The 23,447-nt window shown below is 47.8% G+C and overlaps 1 protein-coding gene across 2 annotated transcripts in view; it reads right to left on the bottom strand.

The window, feature by feature from the left end:
- Nucleotides 1-17,779: 17,779 nt before the first annotated feature.
- VOPP1 (VOPP1 WW domain binding protein) overlaps nucleotides 17,780-23,447 on the bottom strand; it is an 88,542-nt gene continuing 82,874 nt past the window's right edge. For both annotated transcript variants that reach the window (XM_012786293.2, XM_020289956.2), the window contains one exon: nucleotides 17,780-18,168. In XM_012786293.2, the coding sequence (XP_012641747.1) occupies nucleotides 17,978-18,168 (191 nt within the window). In that variant the 3' untranslated portion in view covers nucleotides 17,780-17,977. The remainder of the gene's footprint in view (nucleotides 18,169-23,447) is intronic.

Here is a 23,447-nt window from a genome sequence, read left to right as displayed (position 1 = left end):
GAGACTTGAACTTGTGAGGGGCTGAGGACTTATAAAAGGGAAAAAGCATTTCTGGCAGAGGTGAAGTATTGAGAGGGTCTTCTTGAGGCAGGAAAGAATTTAGGAGGCCTTCTTGTATCTGTACTTCCCTCTGTAGTCCACCAGCTCCGAGGAAGAGAGAACGTATCTCTAGGGAGATTTTTAATTGCTGTTTCTATTTCAGCTGTTGAGATTGGTCTGTTCAGGGAATCTATCTCTTCCTGGTTGAGCCTACTGAGGCTGTGTATTTCTAGAAAGTTGTCCATTTCCTCCACATTTTCCAGTTTGTGTGAATAAAGATTTTTGTAGTACTCATAAATTATATCTTATATCTCTTTGGGATCAGTTGTGATATCTCGTTTTTTATTCCTGATGGAGCTTATTAGAGATTTCTCTTTTCTGCTTTTCATTAGCCTAGGCTATGGCGTGTCAATCTTTTTATTTTTTCAAAGCACCAACTTTTTGTTTTATTCATCTCCTGAATAGCTTCCCTGTATTCAATTTTGTTTAGTTCTGATTTGATCTTGTTGATTTCACATCTTCTGCTGGGTTTGGGGTTGGTCTGTTCTTCTTTTCCCAGTTCTTGAGTCGTTTCATTAGATTGTCTATTTGTGATCTTTTTTACTTTTGGTTATAGGCATTTATGGAAATAAACTTTACTCTCAGAACTGCTTTAGGTATGTCCCAGAGGATTTGATAACTTGTCTCTCCATTGTCATTTTCTTCATAGAATTTTTTAATTTCCATCTTGATTTCTTCATTTATGAAGTAATCATTTAGTAGGAGGTTGTTTAATTTCCACTTTTTTGTGCAGAAATGTGAGTTTCTGTTAGGGTTGATTTCTACTTTTATTCCACTGTGATCCGAGAAGGTACATGGTATGATATCTATTTTTTAAAATTTCTTGACATTTACTTTATGTCCTAGGATATGGTCAATCTTAGAGAATGTCCCGAGAGCTGAAGAGAAGAACGTATATTCAGTGGATTTTGGGTAGTATGTCCTGTAAATGTCAGTCAGACCCAATTGTTCCAGAATTTTTTTTAAGTCCATTATTTCTTTATTCATTTTCTCTTTGGAAGATCTGTCTTGTGCCGTCAGTTTGGTGTTGAAATCTCCAGTGATTATGGAGTTACTATTAATCCATTTGCTTAGATCCAGTAAGGTTTGCTTTATGAAACTGGGTGCACCTAAGTTGGGTGCATATATATTTAAAATTGTTATCTCTTCTTGTTGAACTGTGCCCTTCACCATTATATAATGACCCTCTTTTTTTTTATTATTTTTATTTTTTTATTTTTTTTAGTGACTGCAATCATCTGGCATAATGACCCTCTTTGTCTTTCACTACTTTTGTTGGTTTAAAAACTAAATCGTCTGAAATTAGAATTGCCACACCAGCCTTCTTTTGGCTTCCACTTGCCTGGAATACTGATCTCCACCCTTTTACTTTTAGTCTATATGCATCTTTGCAGGTTAGAGGTGTTTCCTGAAGACAGCATATACTTGGCCTGTATTTTCTTATCCATTCAGCTAGCCTATGTCTCTTGAGTGGAGAGTTTAAGCCATTCACATTTATTGACAGAACTGATAGGTAAGGTAGATTATTGTTCATTCTGTTTGGTTGGATGTTGTTGCTTTGATTTGTCTCTTGAGCCATTGTATTATCTGGCTTTTAATCTTTGTGTTTTGGTTGTTTTTATATTCATGAGTTTTTATTATGGTGTTCCTTGTGTAACACTGTTTTGAGTACTTCTTGTAGGACTGGTCTTGTCTTGGTGAATTCTCTGAGTCTTTGCTCGTCTGAGAATGTCTTTATTTCTCCTTCATATACGAAGCTTAGTTTTGCAGGGAATAACATTCTAGGCTGGGCATTGTTTTTTTTTCAGAAGAGTGAGAATGGGGCCCCAGTCTCTCTTTGCTTGTGATGTCTTCTTAGAGAAGTCTGGTGTTATGTGAATTGACTTTCCCTTGTATGTCACTTGCTTCTTTCGTCTTACAGCTCTTAGAAGGCCCCCCTTTATTTGATATTTTGGTCAGTCTGATGACTGCATGTCGTGACGTCTTCCTGTTTGCATTGAATCTCCCAGGGTTCCTCTGAGCTTCTTGAACTTGTATGTCGAGATTTTGAGCAAGGCCTGGGAAATTTTCCTCTATTATATCTTCAAATAGCTTGTCCAACCCTTGAGTGTTGTCTTCTTCCCCTTCTGGTAACCCTATGACCCTCACATTAGGTTTCTTCACATAATCCCACAGCTCTTGTAGGTTTTGCTCTTTTTTCTTGTTTCTCTGCTCTATCTCTGTGATGGTTTTATTTAGTTGGAGGATGTTATCTTCAATCTCTGAGATTCTTTCTTCTGTTTGATCTACCCTGTTCTTGAGACTTTCCACTGTATTTTGTAGTTCCTTGAATTTATTCTTCATTTCCAGGAGTTCGGTTAAACTTTTGTTCATTGTGTCTATTTCTTTAGTGAACTTTTGTTCTAGGTCCTAGAGGCTTTTTTGGTTTCTTTGTGTTTGTTATTGAGTTGTTCTTGCAGGTCATTGAGTTTTCTCTTGATCCACATACGAAATTCTTCTTCTGTCATTCTGGTTGCCTGATTTTGGTTGGTGTCCATTCCTAGGGGGCTGGTGCTCCTCTTGTGGGGTGTGTTTTCTGTTTGGTTCTTCATATTTCCTGAGTTCCTTCGCTGATTTCTTCCCATGTCGAACAGTTGTTGTTTCTTTCCTTTAGGTTTTTGTTTGGGTATTCACACGCCTTGTTTAGTTTCTGAGCCGTTAGGTGGTGTCTGTGGGTGAGATTCGACCACTCCCTGTATAATGAGTCAGTAGGTGCCGTGAAAAGGCTGTGCAGGATGCCCTCCCTGTCAGTAGGTGGTACTTTCTTGGAGGAACAGGCTATGCTGTTGTTTGTGTTTCCTGTTATCAGCTCTTGTTCCTGTAGGGAGGTACTCTAGTGCCTTAGGTGGTCGGTGTGGCCCTGGGACTTCCAGGTGTGTCCTTTTCTCCCCCTTAGTGAGGGCTGGTCTAGGAAATAGTCTTGTCGGAGCTGGGTTGGGTAAGCCTGCCCTCAGGCACCACCAGTGCTGACAACAGGGGCCAAAGCTCAGCTCTCCGCCCCCAGGAAAAGCCACCAGGGAAGGGCTGGAATGGACCTGCCCAGCCAGAACATCCACACATGGGGTGAGGCCGTCTGAGTCCCACAGTCTGGAGCGGGCCCCTCCTCCCTCCACCCTCCCCAACTCTGCAGCCACTCCTCGGCCTCAGCCAGCAGGCCAGACCACACGCCACCAGGCCCCCCTGGACCGCGACACCAGCGGAGAGGTTTCCCGCGCAGGAACACCAACCGGGTGGGCTGACGCCCCCTCCCCCAGGAGGAGGGTTGTCCTCCAGGACGCTGACCCACCCCCGAATTCACACATACCCCAGTAGGCTGTGCACGTATATCCCTTCTGCGCCCCGGGAAATACCAGACCTTGGCACACGGGATCTGGTCCACAGGTCCGACCTCTGGGCCCTAGAGCTCAAACTGCATCCCCACCAGGGAGAGGAGCCCTGGGCGCAATCCACCCACAGGGAACCCAAGGTGGGTCCACGTCTCCCAGCCTCAGGGTCTGCACCGCTCTCCTGGGATCACCGTGCCAGCAACACCTTGGAGGGCTGGCGGGTAGGGAGTCCACAGTCTGAGTTCCCCTTAGTCAGCTGTAGGGTCCCAAAAGGGAAGGTCCCATTCTAGTTATCAGGCCTTTATCGGATGTGTAGCTTGGGAAAATTTTCTCCCATTCTGTGGGTTGTCTGTTTGTTCTCTGGACAGTTTCTTTGGCTGTGCAGAAGCTTTTTAATTTGATCAGGTCCCATATTTTTATTTTTGTTGCTGCTGTGATTGTATTTGGGGTCTTCTTCATAAATTCTTTGCCTAGGCCAATGTCTAGAAGAGTATTTCCAATGTTTTCCTCTAGAATTCTAATAGTTTCACACCTAATGTTCAAGTCTGTTACCCAGCATGAGTTGATTTTTGCAAGAGGTGAAAGGTGTGGGTCCTATTTCAGTCTTCTACATGTGGCTTTCCAGTTTTCCCCGCACCATTTATTGAATAAGGATTCTTTTCCCCAGTGTATGTTTTTGTCTGCTTTGTTGAGGATTAGTTGGCTATATGAGGATGGTTTTATATCTGGGGTTCTCTGTTCTGTTCCACTGGTCTATGTCCCTGTTCCTGTGGCAGTACCAAACTGTTTTAATTACTATAGCCTTGTAGTATAGTTTGAAGTCTGGTAAATTGATACCTGCTATTTGGTTTTTATTGCCTAGGATTGATTTTGCTATATGGGGTCTTCTCTGGTTCCACATGAAGCATAAAATTATTTTTTCTATATCTGTGAAAAATGATGATGATATTTTAATAGGGATTGCATTGACTCTGTAGGTTACTTTGGGTAGTAAAGACATTTTAACAATTATGATTCTGCCAACCCATGAGCATGGTATATTCTTCCACCTGTTTACATCCTCTGCTATTTCCTTCTTCATTGTTTCATATTTCTCCCTGTAGTGGTCTTTTACCTCCTTAGTTAAACATATTCCTAGGTACTTTATTTTCCTTGTTACTATTTAGGAGGGAATTGAGTCTTTGATTTGGTTCTCACTTGTACTGTTGTTGGCGTAAATGAATTCCTCTGATTTCTGTGTATTGATTTTGTATCCTGAGACTTTATCAAATTCATTTATCAGATCAAGGAGTCTCTTGGTTGAATCCTTGGGGTTTTCTGGGTATAATATCATGTCATCACCAAAAAGTGAGAGTTTGATCTCTTCTCCTTCCATATGGATGCCCTTAATCCTGCTCTCTTGTCTGATTGCTGTAGCAAGGACTTCCAGCACTATGTTGAATAGAAGTGGAGATAGTGGGCAACCTTCTCTTGTTCCAGTTCTAAGTGGGAATGCTTTCAATTATCCCCCATTTAGTATGATATTGGCTGTGGGTTTGTCATATATGGGTTATATCATTTTTAGGTAAGCCCAGTCTATGCCTATTTTGTTGAACGTTCTTATCATAAACGGATGTTGAATTTTGTGAAATGCTTTTTCTGCGTGTAATGAGAGGATCATATGGTCTTAGTTTTTGCTTCTGTTTATATGGTGAATTACATTTATAGATTTGCATATGTTGAAGCATCCCTGCATCCCTGGGATGAAACCCACTTGGTTGTGATGAATTATTTTCTTGATAAGCACCTGGATTTGATTAGCTAGATTTTGTTGAGAGTTTTTGCATCTATATTCATAAGGGATATTAGTCTGTAGTTTTCTTTTTTTGTTGCATCCTTTCCTCGTTTTGGTATCAGAGTTATGTTCGCTTCATAAAATGTGTTGGGGAGGATTCCATCCTTCTCGATGTTGTGTAATAATTTTTGCAAGATAGGCACTAGATCTTCTTTGTAGGTATGGTAAAATTTGGGTGTGAAACCATCTGGTCAAGAATTTTCTTTCTTAGGAAGGTTTTTTATTGCTGTTTCTATTTTGGCTCTTGATATTGGTCTGTTCAGGAATTCTGTTTCTTTCTGGTTGAGCCTAGGGAGGCTGTGTGTTTCTAAGAAATTGTCCTTTCCTCCACATTTTCCAGTTTGTGTGCAAAGAGGTTTTTGTAGTATTCATAAATTATACCTTGTATCTCCATGGCATCATTTGTAATTTCTCCTTTATTGTTCCTGATGGAGCTTATTAGATATTTTTCTTTTCTGCTTTTCATTAGTCTAGCCAAAGATGTGTCAATTTTGGTTATTTTTCCAAAGAACCAACCTTTTGTTTTATTAATCTTCTGTATAGTTTCCCTGTTGTCAATTTCATTTAGTTCTGATTTAATCGTAATGATTTCACTTCTGCTGGGTTTGGGGTCAGTCTGTTCTTCTTTTTCCTGCTCTTTGAGATGATTCATTAGGTTGTCGATTTGTGATCTTTTTGACTTTTGGATATAGGCATTTATGGAAATAAACTTTCCTCTCAGGACTGCTTTAGCTGTGTCCCATAGGTTTTGGTAACTTGTGTCTCCTTTGTCATTTAGCTCAAAGAATCTTTTGATTTCCATCTTGATTTCCTCATTTATGAAATGATCATTCAGGAGAAGGTTGTTTAGTTTCCATGTCTTTGTGTAGAAATGGGAGTTCCTGTTAGGGTTTATTTCTACTTTTATTACACTGTGATATGAAAAAATACATGGCATAATTTCTATTTTAAAAAAATTTCTGAGACATGCTTTGTGTCCTAGGCTATGGTCAATCTTAGTGAATGCCCCTGATAAGAAGTACATATATTCAGTGATTTTGGGGTAGAATGTCCTATAAATGTCAGTTAGGCCCATTTGTTCTACAGTTTTGTTTAAGTCCATTATTTCTTTGTTAATTTTCTGTTTGGAGGATCTGTTCTATACTGTCAGTGGGGTGTTAAATTCTCTGGCTATTGTGGTGTTGTTGTTTATCCATTTGTTTAGATCAAGTAGAGTTTGCTTTATGAATCTGGGTGCACCTAGTTTGGGTGCATATATATTTAGAATTATTATGTCTTGTTGTTGAACTGTACCCTTCACCATTATATAGTGACCTTCTTTGTCTTTTATTACTTTTGTTGATTTAAAATCTAAGTCATCTGAAATCAACACCACCATGCCAGCCTTCTTTTGGCTTCTGTTTGCTTGAAATATTGTTCTGTACCCCTTTACCTTTAGTGTAAGTGCAGGTTAGATGTGTTTCCTGAAGGCAGCAGATACTTGGCTTGTATATTTTTATCCATTTGGCCAATCTATGTCTCTTGAGTGGGAGTTCAGGCCACTCACATTTATTGAGATAACTGATAGGTGGGGAAGATTTCTGTTCATTATTTTGGGTTGAACTTTGTTGCTTTGTTTTCTCTCTTGGGTCATTGTGGTGTCTGGCCTCTGATCTTTAGCTTTTGAGTGGGTTTACATTCATGAATGTTTATTGTGCTGATCCGTGGGTAACACTGTTTAAAGCACTTCTTGGAGGACTCGTCTTGGTGAATTCCCTCAGTCTTTGCTTATCAGAGAATGTCTTGATTTCTCCTTTATATACAAAACTTCGTTTTTCGGGGTACAAGTTTCTAGGATGGGCATTATTCTGTTTCAGAAGAGTGAGAATGGGGCCCGAGCCTCTCCTTGCTTATAAAGTTTCAGTAGAGAAGTCTGGCATTACTCCGATTGGATTTCCTTTGTATGTTAGTTGCTTCTTTCGCCTTTTAGCTTGCAGAAGGGTCTCTTTTGTTAATATTTTGGTCAGTGTGATGACTACATGAGGTGATGTCTTCCTGTTTGCATTGAATGTCCCAGGGGTCCTTTGAGCTTCTTGAACTTGTATATCTAGATTTTTAGCAAGGCCTGGGAAATTTTCTTCCATTATATCTTCAAATAGCCTATCCAACCCTTGAGTGTTTTCTTCTTCCCCTTCTAGTATCCTTAGAACCCTCACGTTAGGTTTCTTCACATAATCCCACATCTCTTGTAGGCTTTGCTCTTTTCTCTCATTTCTCTGCTCTCTGTGACTGACTTTTTTAATTGGAAGGTGTTATCTTCAGTCTCTGAGATTCTTTCTTCTGTTTGATCTACCCTGTTCTTGAGGCTTTCCACTGTGTTTTGTAGTTCCTTGAATAGATTCTTCTTTTCTAGGAGTTCGGTTTGATTTTTCTTTACTATTTAAATTTCTTTAGTGAATTTTTCTTCCAAGTGCTAGATTTTTTTTGTGTGTGTATGGTTTCTTTGTGTTGGTTATCCATTTTTTATTGCAAGTCATTGAATTTTCTTACAGTCCATGTTTGAAATTCCTGACATTTTAGTGTTCTGATTTTTGATGGTGTTCATTTCTAAAGGGCTGGTGTTCCTCTTTGGGGGTGTGCTTTCTGTATGAGTTTTCATACTTCCAGAGTTCTTTCGCTGATTTTTTCCCATCTGGATTAGTTGTTGCTTCTTACCTTTAGATTTTCATTTGGATAATGACACACCCTATTTAGTCTCTGAGCCAATAGGTGGTGTTTGTGGGTGAGATTCAACCACACCCTGTATGATGAGTCAGTAGATGTAGTAAACGTGTGTGCAGAATGACCTCCCTGTCACTAGGTGGTGCTTGCTGGGAGGAGCAGGCTACTCTGTTGTTTTTGGGTCCTGTAACCAGCTCTTGTTCCTCTGGAGAGGCACTCTAGTGCCTCAGGTGGTGGTGGGGCCCTGGGACTTCCAGGTGTGTCCTTTTCTCCACCTCAGTGAGGACTGGTTTAGGAGTGAGTCTGGGAGGAGCTGGGTTGGGTAAGCCTGCCCTCAGGCACCACAAATGCTATTAGCAGGGGTCAAAGTTCTGTTCTCTGCTTTTAGGAAAAGCTGTCAGGGAGGGGCTGGAATGGCCCCACTCAGCCAGAAAGGCTGTGTATGGGGTGGGGCTGTCTGAGACCCGCAGTCTGGGACAGGCTTTGGTCCTTTCCATTCTCCCCAACTCCATGGCTTTTCCTGGGCCTCTCTCAGCAGGCTGGACCTCATGTCAGCAGGTTTCCCCTGGCTGTGATGTGGTCCAGGAGTTTCCCTGTGCAGGATTGCAGCCTGGGCTAGGAACATGGCCCTCCTGGACACTGATCCACCCCGGAAGACACACACACCTTAGCGGGCTCATTCACTAATATCCCTTCTGTGCCCTGGGCAATGCGAGACCCGGATGCATGGGATCTGGTCTGTAGGTCTGACCTCTGGGCCCTGGAATTCAATCCTTGACCCCACCAGAGAGACAAGTGCCCATCCTAATTCACCCCTTGGTTTCCCGAGCTGGGTTGATGTCTCTCAGCCTCAGGGTCTGCCCTGTTCTCCTGGAGTCACAAGGCCAGCAGCACCTGGGAGGGCTGGCAGGTAGGGAACTCACCATCTGAGTACCCCTCAGTCAGCTGTAGAGCCCCAAATGGAAAGGTCCCATTCCTTGGAGATGCTTCCAGCTGGTGGCTATATTGTCTCTCTTGGCAGCTGCAGATAGGGAAGGGGGAGGGGAGAATGTAGCAATATGGTGCCTGCCGCACAGCTCAGGTCTGTGCACAGGGAAGTGCCCTGTGGGCGTTGGGAGCCTGATGCCCCATCTGCTACAGGCTTACCCGCTCACTGGCGGCAGCTGTCTCTGGGCTGGTGTCTGCAGGTCTTTCCACCCACTGGGGAGCCCACCAGCAGTCCGAGATGCAAGAGAGGGGAAAGTTAAACTCTCCACCTACCCTTGCCGCTGGTCTCCAAACTTCTCAGGAGCTCTCTTCTTCCAGTTCTCCTCTGCAACCTTCTCCCATGTGGTCTCCCATGGTCTCAGGTACCCCTTCTTCTGACCCTCATCTGATATATACTTGTCTTCTTGCTTATTTCTTCTGATTTCTTCTAAGATCTGTCTTTTTAACAGAGACACTCTGGCTGGCGGTTTTTCTTGTCCACCATCTTGCTCCGCCCCTATCCACCTTGAGTTTTGGTTTGGAGAATTCGGTCACTACAACAACTGAAGAAATAATGGGGTGGACTGCTTCTCTAGGGTAGTTTCATGGTCCTGAGCCGTCTTTCATATTGTTTGCACTATTCCTGAACCGGCAGTGACAAGGAGATCGAAAAGACACACCTGAAACAGTAGCTATGGGCAGCTGCATTTGCCATCTGGCTTTATTGCTGCTTTCTAGTGGCAAAGGCACAGCAGAGGTAACAGGGAAGCCAGAGCGAGCCTCCCGGCAGTGGTGGCCTATCTTGAATTCTTCATAGTTTTTTTCATTAAAATCTACTGCTGAAGAATTATTGTATTCCTTTGGAGGTGTCATGTTTGCTTGCTTTTTCATGTTTCTTGTTTCCTTATGTTGATATCTGTTCAACTGGTTTAACAGTTGCTTCTTTCAATTGTATGAATTGGCTCTCATAGTGAAAGACTCTTCCCTATGGATGTGTCTCTAGTGTTGGTTGGGTAGGGTGCTTTGACTTTGATTCTGAGTAGGTGCAGTAGTCTCCCTAGGATTTCTTCAGCTATAATTAGGATCAGTAATGTCTATGAGTTCCTCTGTGGCTTATGCTGTAGTTGTTAGTGAGACTATAGGGAGGCTTTGCTGGGGATGGAGATGCCAGTGGTGAGCCAAGTGTGCCTGTCCTTGGGCCCTTGACTGGCATACATGGCCACTGCTGGTAGCAAGTCTAGACAGACCAATTTTTGGGCCCTCAGGTGGCTTGTTCAGGTGTCATCACTGGCAGTAGTGGTCTAGATGGGTGGGTGGGTCCTTGTGCCCTTGGGCAGCATACATGGCATCAGCCATAGCAGTAGTAGTGATGGCCCAAACTTTGGGTCCCTAGGTGGTATGTGTGGGTACCAATAAAGGCAACAGTGGATTGGGTGGGCCAGTCCTAGGCCTCCAGGTGGCACACGCAGGTGGGTGCTGGTGGAAGTGGTGGCAATAAGCTGGACCAGGCCTAGCCTTAGGCTCTTGGGAAGAGTACATCAACACTGGCAGTGGTGGGTGGGGCAGAATGACCCCCAGATGATGTATGCAGGTGCCAGTAGGCTGGATAGGCCTGTCATCAGGTCCCCAGATGGCATGCCAGTACACTGGCTGCCGGTAGGTGGGTTTATTGTTAGGCCCTTGATAGTGTGCACACATGCCAGCAGTAACATGCAGGATGGATCAATGCCCAGGCCCATGGACAACATGCATAGGTACTGGCAGGGGTAGCACTGGTGGACGGACCTGTCTTCAGGTCCTCTGTGCATGCAGGTGCAGGCTGTGGTAGGCAGGGCAGAACAATCCCCAGGTTCTTAGATCAGCTTGGGTACCAATGGCAGTGGGTACACTGGACCTGTCCTCAGGTCCCCAGATGGTGTGCATGGGCACCAGCGGTGGTGGATGAATCCACCACCCCTCCTGGACAACGTGCATGGGAGCTGATGGTGGCAGTGAGTAGGCTGGCCTATTCTCAGCCCCCCTAATAATGCACGTGAATGCTCGATGTATGGATGGGGCCAATCAATCCCCAAGTCCCCTGGATGGTATTCATGTGCAGTGCTGGTGGCAATGAGTGGGGCAGACCTGTCCTCAGGCCCCAGAAAGGCACCTGGACAGTCTGGTCCCCTGAATACTTATGCAGGTGTGGTGGCCCTACTGCTGGGCAGGGCAGGGTTTCTGTCAGTAGCAGCTCCAAGTAGGTGGCTCTCAGGCTCTGTGGAGCACACGCTTTGGCTCCCTTTGTCCCCGGAACAGGCTTTCTGTTGTGCTGCACTGCCTGTTCCCCAGGGTGCAGGACACTGTGTGGGCTAGAGTGCTGGGGACCCAGCCACATCTTTGGGTTTAGCCAGCATTGTGATGGTGGACATGGGGATACCAGCAAGAGTTCAGGGATGTGGAGGTGCAGGGACTGTTGAGCTCCAGGGCAGTCTAGAGGAGACTGGGCTCTCAAAATCATGCTGCAGCTGCTTGGGTTTTGTGGGCTGAGAAGGACCCAGCATGAACTCCCTTCTTGTAACAGTGTGGTCATGTGGACTACAAGCAGCTTCCTGTTCTAGTCATAGGGCCCACGAAGGCCAAGGGGCTCTCCCATGGCTAGGAATGCAGGCATCTGTGGTGGGAATGTGGACCACCGTGGACCTCTCACTCACCTTTCCCTGTATGTGAGTTTCTTCCAGCTCTGAGCCAATCCCAGCTGGGCAGGATGTTTTGCTTCCTTCTCCTTCCATGCCTCAGAGGGTCCCAGGCATTTCCCTACTGAATTCCAGTGTCCTTAGATGCTCTATTGGATGTGTGATTATCTACTCACTGTTTTGGCCCCTTTGTGGGGGAGGCAAGTGTGTCTCTAGTCACCCATCTTGAAGCCCCTGTCTCTGAATGTGTAAAATATTGTTTATAGTTCATGGATTGTTCTGGAATGTTCACAGATCTCATCCTACATAAATGGTAGGGATAAAAAGATAGCTGTGCAAGGCTTCTTTCTAGCTCAGATCGGTTCATCACCCATTACTGGGCAACACACAGGAAGGGGATGTGTGGAGTGCTGGTGATGTACATGAAACCTCTTGGCTTCCTTCTTTACGTCATCATGGTATAGAAGATGGAGAATACATGGAGAATGTGTCAAAGAAAATCCCTCTCCTTACACCCCTGACTACACCATGGACTTTGACTTCTCACAATGAGCAGAGGGTGGGTCAGAGTTCATTTCCTCTCTCACTATGCTTCAATTTCTCTTGCTCAGAGAATTGTGGAATGAGACAGAGCAGAGAATTTTTAACATTTGTTGATTATCCACTATGAGCAAGCTTTGTAAAAGCAACAAGAAGTATCTGCATTTTATAGTTGGGGAAACTGAGACTTGCATTTAATCATTTGCCTGAAGACACATAGCTAACAATTAGTAGACTCAGGACTGGAGCAGGGCTGTCCACCTTCAGAGCCCATGGTCTTTCCATAACATCGGCAATGGACAGTTATGGCCACATGGACGGCCCTCACATCTACTTGTCCTCTTTGGCATTCAGAGAGTACTAGAAGTTGAGAACTGCTATGGACTGAATGTCTATGCCCTCCAGAAATTCATATGTTGAAACCTAATGTGATGGTGTTTGAAGGTGGGGCCTTTGGGGGGTGAGTATGTCATGAGGGGGGGATCTCTTGTGAAAGGGATTAGTGGCCCCAGAAAAACTCCTCACTCCTTCTGCCAAGTAAGGTTACAACAAGAAGATAGGTGTCTATGAACCAGGGTGCGGACCCTCACTAGACACTGATTCAACCGACATCTTGAGCTTGGACTTCCCAGCCTCCGACTGTAGTAAGTTACAGTTATGTACTAACACAGAAATAAATTTGTTCATAAGCCATCCAGTCTATGATGTTTTGTTATAGCTGAATGGAGTAAGATAATAATTCAAACTATTAAAGATCATTTTAGTTGAGAAATGGGTAGGTGATTGGGTAGAAATGCTGGTGCAATTTAAGTCAGGAGAAAACTTCAAGGTCAAAATGGAGGAGTTCTCCCCTCCTACTCAGTCACAGCAAGAGGGGTGGAAGAATCTGGATTTATGAGCAAGCATTTCAGGAAGCATGCTGACCCTCTGTGGAAAAGGACACAGAGCCATGTGGACAGAAGCAGGTCACTACCTCTCCCAGATCCCTGAGTTTCACTTTGCACAAGATCTCCTACAACCTTGGACCAGCACCTACGGACTCTGGGAAAGACATGGGAGCTCTATCCTGTGAACATTTAACTGATACAGCCCACCTCACCCATGCCAAGAGCCTTACCACAGTGTCCTCTTGGTGAGACAGCGAGATTCAGCTCACCAGTTCCTGCAGCCAGCTGCTCTTCGTACACTGGGTGGAGGGTGGGGGAAGTTGGGCTGGAGATGTAATCAAGCCGCTGGCTGATCCCTGACTGGTTGACTCCCACAGCCCCTCCTACTCTCTGCAGTTGTTGGCTGTAGCATGGGGCTTCTCTGAGGAAAAGTGCTGCCTTCCAAGCCGCCCCTGTGCCAGTCTCTGTTTCCTCCATCAATCAATCCCCCCGGCCTTTTTCTAGTTCAGAAATTACTCGACATTTTTGTCCCTGCGCTCTTGACAGCAGATATGGATTTTCTGAGGCTCAGGGAAATTTGGGAAGGATAGATAAAAGTGAGTACTCAGATTACCATCTCAAGTCATGGCCTTGCTTCCACCTTCCTGTGGAAGTTGGCTAGGCAGGGCATCCTTCCCCAGGAGGTGGCTGTGATGCCGGCGACTTCCTGTCTCCATGGCAGGGCCTCAGATGGGATTAAGATCTATCGAACCTGTCCTTGCAACACAGCCCTTCTATCAAGTAAAACTGAGGACAGTACTCCAATATATAAAACAAATTACACTGCTGTTTTCTTTTTTAGAATATGTACTTAAGTGAAGAGTAACTAAAACTTTTTCTTTTTCTTTGAGACACAGTCTCACTGTCACCCCAGCTAGATTGCAGTGGTGTGATCATAGCTCACAGCAACCTTGAACTTCTGGGCTCAAGCAATTCTCCTGCCTCAGCCTCCCGAGTAGCTGGGACTAGATGTACGCACCATCACACTCAGCTAATTTTTCTACTTTGGATAGAGATAGGGTCTCTCACTCTTGCTCAGGCTGGTCTGAAACTCCTGACCTCAAGTGATCCTCCTGCCTTGGTCCCCAAAGTGCTAGGATTACAGGTTGACCCACCGCACATGATCCTCCTAAAACATTTTTAACCACTTCGGTACCAGCGTCGACTATAGTCAACAGCCACAGATGAACGCGCACAGTGACTTTAGCCGACATCCGTGATATGAAGGCACACAGCCGAGTGTAGACCTTAGCCAACAGCCGTGATACGACTTTTCTAAGTTTTCATTTATCAAAATAAAATTGTGAACATTTAAAAATAACGTAATGAAAACATATATGTATATGTTACCTATTCTGATTGACATTACAAGTAAAGCTGCCTGTAAAGTAAAACAAGCTTTCAGTGCTTTCAAGCTTTCCTCACCACACAAGAGCAAAACGGATCCGTTGTCGATGCACAGCACACACTACCGTGCAGACTGTGAGTGCCAGCTATGGGCGAGGTTTCGTGGCTGTTGAGTGCAGTACCGAAGTAGTTAAATAAAAGAAAGGCCTTGGGGGAAAGGTGTTACAGGGCCTTTGGATCCTAGGCTCTCTCCAAATGGCCCAGGATTGCAGGGTTGGCAGCCCAGTCTGGAGCTGGGCAAATCTACAGAGGCGCCAAAGAGCTCCCGAGGAAAGACCGAGGTCGGAATCCTTCCCAGCTGGGGTGTTATGTGTTAGAAATCTCTCAGATGGATTGACAGCCATGGGCTCTGCTGGCAGACACACCTCTGAGGGGCTTGAAGGGAAGGTGTGTTTAACTCCAATGCCACCCCTGCACGCACACAAGAAAAAGATTTCATGGTCTAATTTGAGGAGGACTGGATTAAACAGCATGGAGATGCTTCTCAGAGTGCACTGTTGGGCTCACCAAGATGGACACACTGGAGTGCACCAAACTTAGGTCTACAGAAGACCTTTTAGGCAGGGACCATGACTAACGTTCTAAGAAGGCAAAATAAAAAATGCTTCTTTACAAACATCTCAATTAGTGATTCATCTAAAATGCAGCTTCGATAGCATGTAAATGCTAAAATGCTACATCTAAAATGTAGCAGCGATTTCCCTCAGTAGTGTCCGTGATAGAAGTACTGCTTCTGACCAAGCAGAGCTGGATTTTAATATGAAGGCTCCATGGAAAATAGACCCAGTCATGCGTTCACCTTGCTAATGCTTCTGTCTTTCTCCTCGCTTGGAAAATTTTCTCCTTAGCTTAATTTTTAAAATGTATTGGTGAACCACAAGCACCTTATACCCTTGGATAACATCTAGTTCCTATTTCTCCTGAGAAGGGGTGCGCCGTCTCCCCTCCCCCAAGGCTGAACCAGGGACCTCTGCGCGTCCTTCCTCATCAGAACCTGCATTTCTTCCCTCTTCCTCACTCCCCAGCAAAACAATCAAAGCACATGCCCAAATTTATTTTTATTTGGCATACGTAAGAAACAGGATCCTATCAAAAGAGAACAGAGAAGAGAAATGAGCCAAGTGCTGTACAGGGAGCATGCACAGGTCTGCTTCAAGTTTACTCCTAACCCCAGCCCCACAGGACGTCCACACACAGGGGCTGGACTCACTCTAAGAGGTGGCTGTGACCCAACACCACCACAACAGAAACGATGACGGCAGTGTCCCCAGAAGCAGGACTTCCACATACAGTTTCAGTGTTCACTGCAGCAGGGTTCTAACTGGGTTCAGGGGACAATAAAATGTGTCTTACACAAACATGGGAATATAAACTTGGTGAGCCCCATCCATCATTCGGTCACTTGAGCTCATTTGCTATCAAAAAGATGAACAAGGTTTAATCCTGGACATTAATATACCCCTTTGGCTGTGTCCAACCCAATTCCAGGGGCAGCTCTTAGTGTGCTTCTTCATTAAAAACAGCTAAGGGAGAAACTTAAGTTAAAAACGCAAAACGAAAGACCTGGAAGAAGAGAAACATTTTGGACCCATGTAGTTGTCCCCATTGTAAACAGCAAAAGTTGTGCTTTGTGGTCTCGTTTAAATCAAGGCCTGGAGCATGGGGAGGTCCTGCTGCTGGGACACGAGGTCAGAGGGCCCACGAGGATGTCCAGAGACGCCCGTGGCGGCATCTGTGTGCACAGCCTGTGTTCCCAAGACTGCTTCTCTTGTTCCCGAGCACTTCCTTCAGAACTCCCTAGAGCTCTCAGATTCTACCTCCTTAGAGTAACGTAAGTCCAAGCGGTTACTTTGCCCTCTGTTCCTCACCCCCGCCCCGCATAAGCAACAGGTAGAGTGTGGACACCAAGCCTCCTGGTCTGGGGAAATAGCAGACATTTGCATTCCTCAGGGGAGACGTCTTGAAGCTCCAGTTCAACGAGTAACAGTCCCTCAAGAGGCTCCAATTAGTTCATTTAAAAAATAAACAGCCCCACCCCCTTCTCCACAAAACTACATATACAGTATTCTAGGCCCCGGGCCACACGGCTTTGCTCTTAGTATCACACGACACACAGGTCTCAACCTGGGTTTAAATACACATCAACACTACTCACTATGTGGTAGAACAGAGCCACTGCTAGATGCACCTCCCGTGTCTCTCCCTCTGCTATGACAGCCCATCAGACCCCACCAGGGCTGCTTCCGGGGGTGGGGGTGCAGAAGGCCTCTGGGCCTGAGAACACCATGGAGGCAGTGGCATCCAGGGAAGGTACACTCCCAGTCTGACCTCAAAGGACAGGACACTACACACTTCTATGAACACTAAAAAGGGGGGCAACATTTGTTTTCCAAGTCAGACCAAGAACTCATAAAATGCAGTGTCCCAGTTTGGAGCAGGAAGCGATTTCCCCTGAATTTAACCACTTCGGTACGGCGCTCACCGGCCACGCAACCTTGCCCACAGCCAGCACTCACGGTCCGCACGGTAGTCTGTGCTGCGCATTGACGATGGATCCGTTTTGCTCTTGTGTGGTGAGGAAAGCTTGAAAGCACTGAAAGCTTGTTTTACTTTACAGGCAGCTTTACTTGTAATGTCAATCAGAATAGGTAACATATACATATGTGTTTTCATTACGTTATTTTTAAATGTTCCCAATTTTACTTTGATAAATGAAAACTTAGAAAAGTCATATCACGGCTATCGGCTAAGGTCGCTGTGTGCGTTCATCTGTGGCTGTTGGCTACAGTCGACGCTGGTACTGAAGTGGTTAAATAGCTTTCCTTAGTGATCTCCAGATAACTGCAGACGTCCAGCTCGACCTGGCTCTGGGCCCTCACCTTGCCATGAGAGCTGCACACTCTTCCCTGGTGGCGCTGAGGGAGGCCCGTCACCAGGGTGTGAATGGAGACAGACAGGTGTCAAGAGGCTGGCTCTGCCCTGAATGTCTCTCTGGCAGCTCTGAGGAGAGGAAGACTGACCAGAGGACGGGCTGGAGCAGCTGACCAGCCGTGGCCACGCTGGCTGCTGTGTGCGGTGGGGCTCTCCATCCCGATGGAGGATGCCTGCCGGGCCCGCTCCTCCACATCACCTGGACCCCCCCCGGCTCTGCCCTCCTCCTCCTCTGAGTCTCTCTCCTGGGGATATGGTCATGCCACCCTCAGAACGACAGCCCTTGGGGACTGTCACCACACTCTGCCAGAGAGAACACATTACATCAGAAACAGAAGGAACAGTGGAGGCAGTGTTAATTCAAATACTATCCTCCATGGAAAACTTGAAAGGGAGCTGTGCTTGCTTTGAGGGTATCAAGGAGGAATCTGCCCTTAGTGGCTCATCAGGCCACACCTAGATGCAAACATCGATGGGGACAGGAGAGACCAGGGGGAGGCCCTCTGCCGTCTCTCCTCCAGCTCGCAGCAGCGCCTGCTATTTGGCCTTCACCACCTGTTCATAGGGGGGCGGAGGTGTGCTGCAGTAGGAAGGAGGGGGTGGGTAGGCCGTGCTCCCCTGGGGTGAGCTGGGTTGGACCTGGAAAGCCATCGCCATGGTGTTCCCGACAGGATTCATCCCCAGTCCTCCCGGGTCAGTGTAGTACGGCGGCCCCGGCTGCTGGGCTCCTGAAAGACAGATGATTGTATGTGAGCACAGATGAGAAAAACCCCCACTATCAAACCTGCAGCAGGTCCAGGCTGGAGGGGAAGCAGAAATGCCCCTGCCACCATTCAGCAGAAATGTGTCAAGGACCCAACATGCCCAGTAGAGCAGGGCAGCAGAGCACCCCAGTAGAGCAGGGGTGTGGTGACAAGCAATGCAACATGCAAGTCCCTGCCTTCACTGAGCTCCTATTCCTCTAGAACGTGTTTACATGTTACTTGTGCAACCTCACGGTAGAGGAAACTGGACCGTCTGTGGCTAATTGTGCGAAGAACCAGAAAAGCCAGCCTGGTTTCCCAACTTGCAGCTCAGCATTGTCACTGGCAGCAAAACCCTTTGCACACAGGTTACTGGTGCCCAGTTCGGAAGTAAGGCCTCTATTACCTGCCACCCAGATACACCTAAGTTCCCAGGCAGGGAGACAACCTTCCAGGCAAATGACAGTGGCAGGGCTGGAGCTGTTGGGTCTACAGGAGCTCCATTTCCCCATATGTTGCCAGAGACTCTCTTCTCCACAGGTGAGGATGCAGGGTGGCACCCCAGCTGTGGCCTGGCTGCAGGACAAAGGGTCAAGGGAAGGGAAGAGGAGGGAGCAGGTTGGCCACCCTGCCCCATATCTAGCCCCGAGTTGCTGTTTTATAGTTTATTTCTTAGGTCTGATCATTCTTATATGGATAACACTACAGAATATTGAATATTTAAATAAAGAATCAAAAAAACTGTGAGAGCTTTGAGTATGTCCTGGATAAAGTTAATTTTGTGAGCAGACTCAGATCTATCTGAAGTGAAACCTCATTTAACCCAGGGAGATCCTCGAGTGTCAAAGAAGCTGCCCCTGTGTGAATATTGTGCAGTGTCTTTTTTGGCAAAGCTCCCTCTGACACAGTTCCACTGATAAAGATCTGATTCCTAGAAAGATGCCCATCAAAGTATGCAAGATGTCCCAACTCCAAGCTGGCATAAGTCAGATTCTGGAAAGAGAGAAAGAGAGAAATATAGTTCAGACCTGTACCCCAGGGTGTCGGGAGGAGTTTGTGCAGCAGAGAGACCACCAGTGTGGGATACAGCCTCGCCCTGCACCTGCTGCTGCTCATGCGTCTCACTGCTGCCTGGGGACGTGCTTTGTTTACCAGTTGCCCGCCAACCACGGCCGTGAGCTTCAAAGATTTTTTAAAAGGACACCATTGCAACAGCCTATACAGGACATGGTGAAGGCCTCTGAGTATTAGAGAAGGAAGGAGAGGGGAGAATGGGGGTGGCTGGTGGTGTATACAGCAGCCCGCCCAGGACTGCTCAGTGGAGAATGCCTGAGACAGGCCTAAAAAGAAAAGGTCTAGTGCCTGGTCTCAAAATGAGGGCCACCAGCAGGAAAGGGGCATAGGAGAAGGGTAGGCAGGTGAGGAGGTCCGCGTTGGCCTCCTGGAGCCTTCTGTGGAAAGGTGTCAACAAACACTCGGGTGAGCATGAAACCACAAGGCACTGTGCAGGGAGGGAGGAAAGACACCTCCTGGGAAGACTGCAGGAAAGTTCGAGGCTCCAGGCAGAAGAAGAACAGCAAGCACTTAAGGCAGATGGGAAGGATGCAGAGGCGGCTGGGAAGAGCAGTGAGAATCAGTGCTGGGCATCAGGGCAGCAAAGGGGGAGAAAGCCGTGGTGGCACTTACTCTCCGGGTTGAAATCGTGGCAGGGGAAAGCAATTCGGGCTGTGGTGGAGACTGGATGTGGGGCCAGGTGGGAGCCAAGAGGCACACAGGGAGTGTGGGGAGGGGCCCCCTGCAAGGATGTGGACGCCTGAGTGTGTCACAGGCAGGGACGGACACATGAGAATGAGAGGGGTTTGGGGGAGTGTGTGGCTCGATGAGGCGGGGCATTTGGACTCCATTGCTGCACGCAGAGCCTGAAGCGCAAGAAGGCACCAGAGATGGCCGCCAGCTGGTCAGAGGGGCCGCCCGAGTGTGCAGGAGGACGGGACGGGGCACGCACTGCAGGCAGCTTCTGCTCTGTGTGGAAGCAGGTACCATGTTATCATCTGCTGACAGTGGCGTGGGAAAGCATGAATAGGAGGTTTGAGCAGAGAAGGTCCAAAGTACCCACGGAAGAAGGGAGGTGTCCACAATGGAGAGAGATGGCAACAAAAAAAAGTGTCAGAGAGTGACAGAGCACACAGGGATGGGATTGAGCTTGGAGGAGACGTTATGCACAGGGGACAGGGGCAGCTGGGAGCAAGGGGACATTACCACTTACTGAACCAGCCCTTCAGTTCTGAAGGTTGGCCATGGAGGGTTCAGTTAGAGAAAGAGCACACAGAGCACCCTAGGAAGAGGCTGGAGTTACAGGAAGGCTTTCTCCAGTGGGAGAGCTGGGTGGGACCACGGCCACACAACTGCCTCTTCTGCTCAGAGTCCATCAGGTCAGTCTGTGCCAGGTGTGTGCTATGGGGTGGCTTGAGATGGGGTGGCAGGGGATGGGGGTGTAGGCGTACGTATTCCTGAAGAAGGGTAAGTACCTTGCCATAGCCACAAGTCGTGCTGGGCGGCGCCAGGACCTGGACCCAGCACTGCACGGGGAAGCCAGCCCCTCCCACTGTGACATGCGGCAGGAAGCTCAGGTGAGGGGGGAGGGGAGAGCCGATGGGGACACCACAGGCACACGTCCTCATTGCTGCCCAGGAACCAAATGCCAGGCCTCCAGGCTGGGCTACTCTTATCCCTGGCATGTCACCTGTCCCCAGATGATGCTGGAGTCCTTTTATTCCTGGATGTCACCACCTCTTTCCTGATATGGTCTGAGAGGGAACTGCACACTCAGCCAAGAGTGGTGAGAACATGCTAAGGGTGGTAATTGATAGCCGTCCTCTCGGTGGGGCCATGGGACAGCCAAGCTGCCCTGCTTTCTTCACGGGACCTGGCGCCCCGACCACAGTGCCTGGCTGGTGGCGAGTGAAAGGGGAGCTGGGCCAGTTTCTCCCAGGCAGGCAGAGGAACCTGGCTGGCAGCAGAGGCCAGAGAGAGACACGCGGCACGAGAGATGGGAGGGCCCCAGCGGACTATGCAGCTCCAGCAGTGCTCCTGTTCCCCAGGGTCCCCATGTCTCTAAGCAGGCTCTCCACACGTCCCATTGTGTCCCGACTGCCCGAGCCCTCACAGCTGAAGTCAGAGGCCATGTCCAGACTGCCTCCACCCATCCCCTTGGGCCCAGGCTGCTTCCCAAGGTGTCGGCAGGTGTCTAGGCGCGTGACAGCAGACTCGAGGCTCATCCCTGCCACCCGCCCTTGGCCTGCCCCTCACCACTCAACTACCCACTCACCACGGGAACAGGAGCCAGGTGTTCTCCTGAAGGGGAAAGGCCCCCTGTAATCAGGTTCCTGCCTGCTCCAATCTTACTTCCTTATCTCCTGCCAGCAACCACATCACTGTGTCCTGCTTACCCTCCCCAGACAGCACCTCCTGGGCCTGCGGCATGCAGACCATGCCACCTGGAACGCCCATCCCCACCTCCGTCCAGCCTCCTCCCCAACCTCCCTTCTGGCCAATTCCCATTTATCATTTAAGTCTCAGCTCAGAATCACCAATCCCAGGAAGCCTCATGTCACTGCCTTCCTGGCTAGCTCATGCTTCCATTCTCTCCACACCCAGAACAAGGCACGCCTGTCTACGCCACCACCCTTGCCACGGTGCACTAATTTTCTGAGCTTGCCCTCAACGCCCAGAACCACAGCTGGCATGTGGCAGACTGTCTGTGAACATGGGAGATGAATGGCTGACAAAGGGGTGAATGGTCATGTGCATTTGAGCTTTGTCTCTGCCATACTGTACTGAGTGCACTGGGCAGTTTCCTGCAACACACCTGTTTTTGGTATGACAGGAGGCTGTGCCTGCCCTGCCAGCCTGGACCAACCCCTTGCTCCGATAACGGAAGGACCCCACTCCCTATCTTGGGTGGTGGTAGGCGGGAATGGTGGCTCAGGCTGTGTTTGTAATGTCCCCGCAGCACAGCCCTCACTTGGGTGAACAATGGGAAACACTGACACCGGTGTCCGACTAACTTGGCATTTTCATGTTAACATTCACAGCTTAGGTGCATTGCCAGGAACTGGTAGGATGGGACTAAAATATTTGAACACAGAGATGGAGAGTCTCTGAATACAAAAGAAAAAGAAGAGAGAGGAGGAGGACAAAGTATGTCCTTGTCAAGTACACAGGTGGAAAAATTGGCAACCACAGGGACAGAACATGCTGAAAAGCCTCTGAGTGAGGCTGAAGCACAGCAGGAACAGAGGCGTGGCCTTGTGTGAGCGGCTACCAGCCAGGTGGAGCCAATGAGGCAGGAACCAAACCAGCTCAGTCAGAGGACGCCGCTCGCAGGGACACACCACCCAGACACCTGCTGGAGTTCTGCTCGTTTGGCTGAAAGCAAAACGCCTGACGAGACACTGACCACGGTGGCCACTCAGGTTCCCACAGAGAAGAGCAACTGAGAGAAGACAGAGAAACTCATTTAGGAAAGAGAAAGGTGGCCGCAGGGCGTGTGTGGCCGCAGTGGCAGGGCTGAGCCACAGGCTTGAGGCGTCCTTTCAGAGCTGCCGAGCGCAGCCGGTCCTGCAGCTCCAGAACTGGAAGCACCTTCCATCCGCATTTCAACTCCATAACCTCATGTGTGTATGGTGAGAGCAAAATGTGAAAGGTTCCAAATGAAGCCCGTGGGATTGATTCTAAAGGACAAAGTGGCAAAGTGGGTTTATTACCACAAACAAATACAAACAGAACCAGGAAAAACAAGGCCCCTGGGAGATGAAGTTCGGAGCGGATGTCCTAGACAAAACAGAACGTCTCCACACACATGGAGAATGAAGGAACAAACCTCAAATCTCATTCTCTTCCAAAGAGAACGGTTTGCAAACTGAACAGAGAGCGAAAGACCGAGTGAGGGAAAATGAAAGACCAAGACGAGGAGTGCTGGCTGGGCTCTGGGGATAGCACGTGGACTGCCCGGCTGCGAGGGAGCACGCTGCCGCACTGCAGTCGGGAAGGACGTCGCCCGATGGGGGCCTGCCACGCTCCAAGTTCACTCTGACAAGGACAAGCCTCTCGTGCACAGCATGTCACTCAGGCCTAGGGTAATACTACAAGATCCACATTCTTTATTCCCATTTCATAGACGCAGAAGCCGAAACACATTACACAATTTGCCCAAGGAGTCCCTCCACTGGACAGCGAGGCTCTCTAGGAGGTCGGGCTGCCAA

The sequence above is a fragment of the Microcebus murinus genome, chromosome 9 (assembly GCF_040939455.1).
Source record: "Microcebus murinus isolate Inina chromosome 9, M.murinus_Inina_mat1.0, whole genome shotgun sequence".
NCBI lineage: Eukaryota > Metazoa > Chordata > Mammalia > Primates > Cheirogaleidae > Microcebus > Microcebus murinus.
This window is presented reverse-complemented; position numbering and strand designations above follow the sequence as displayed.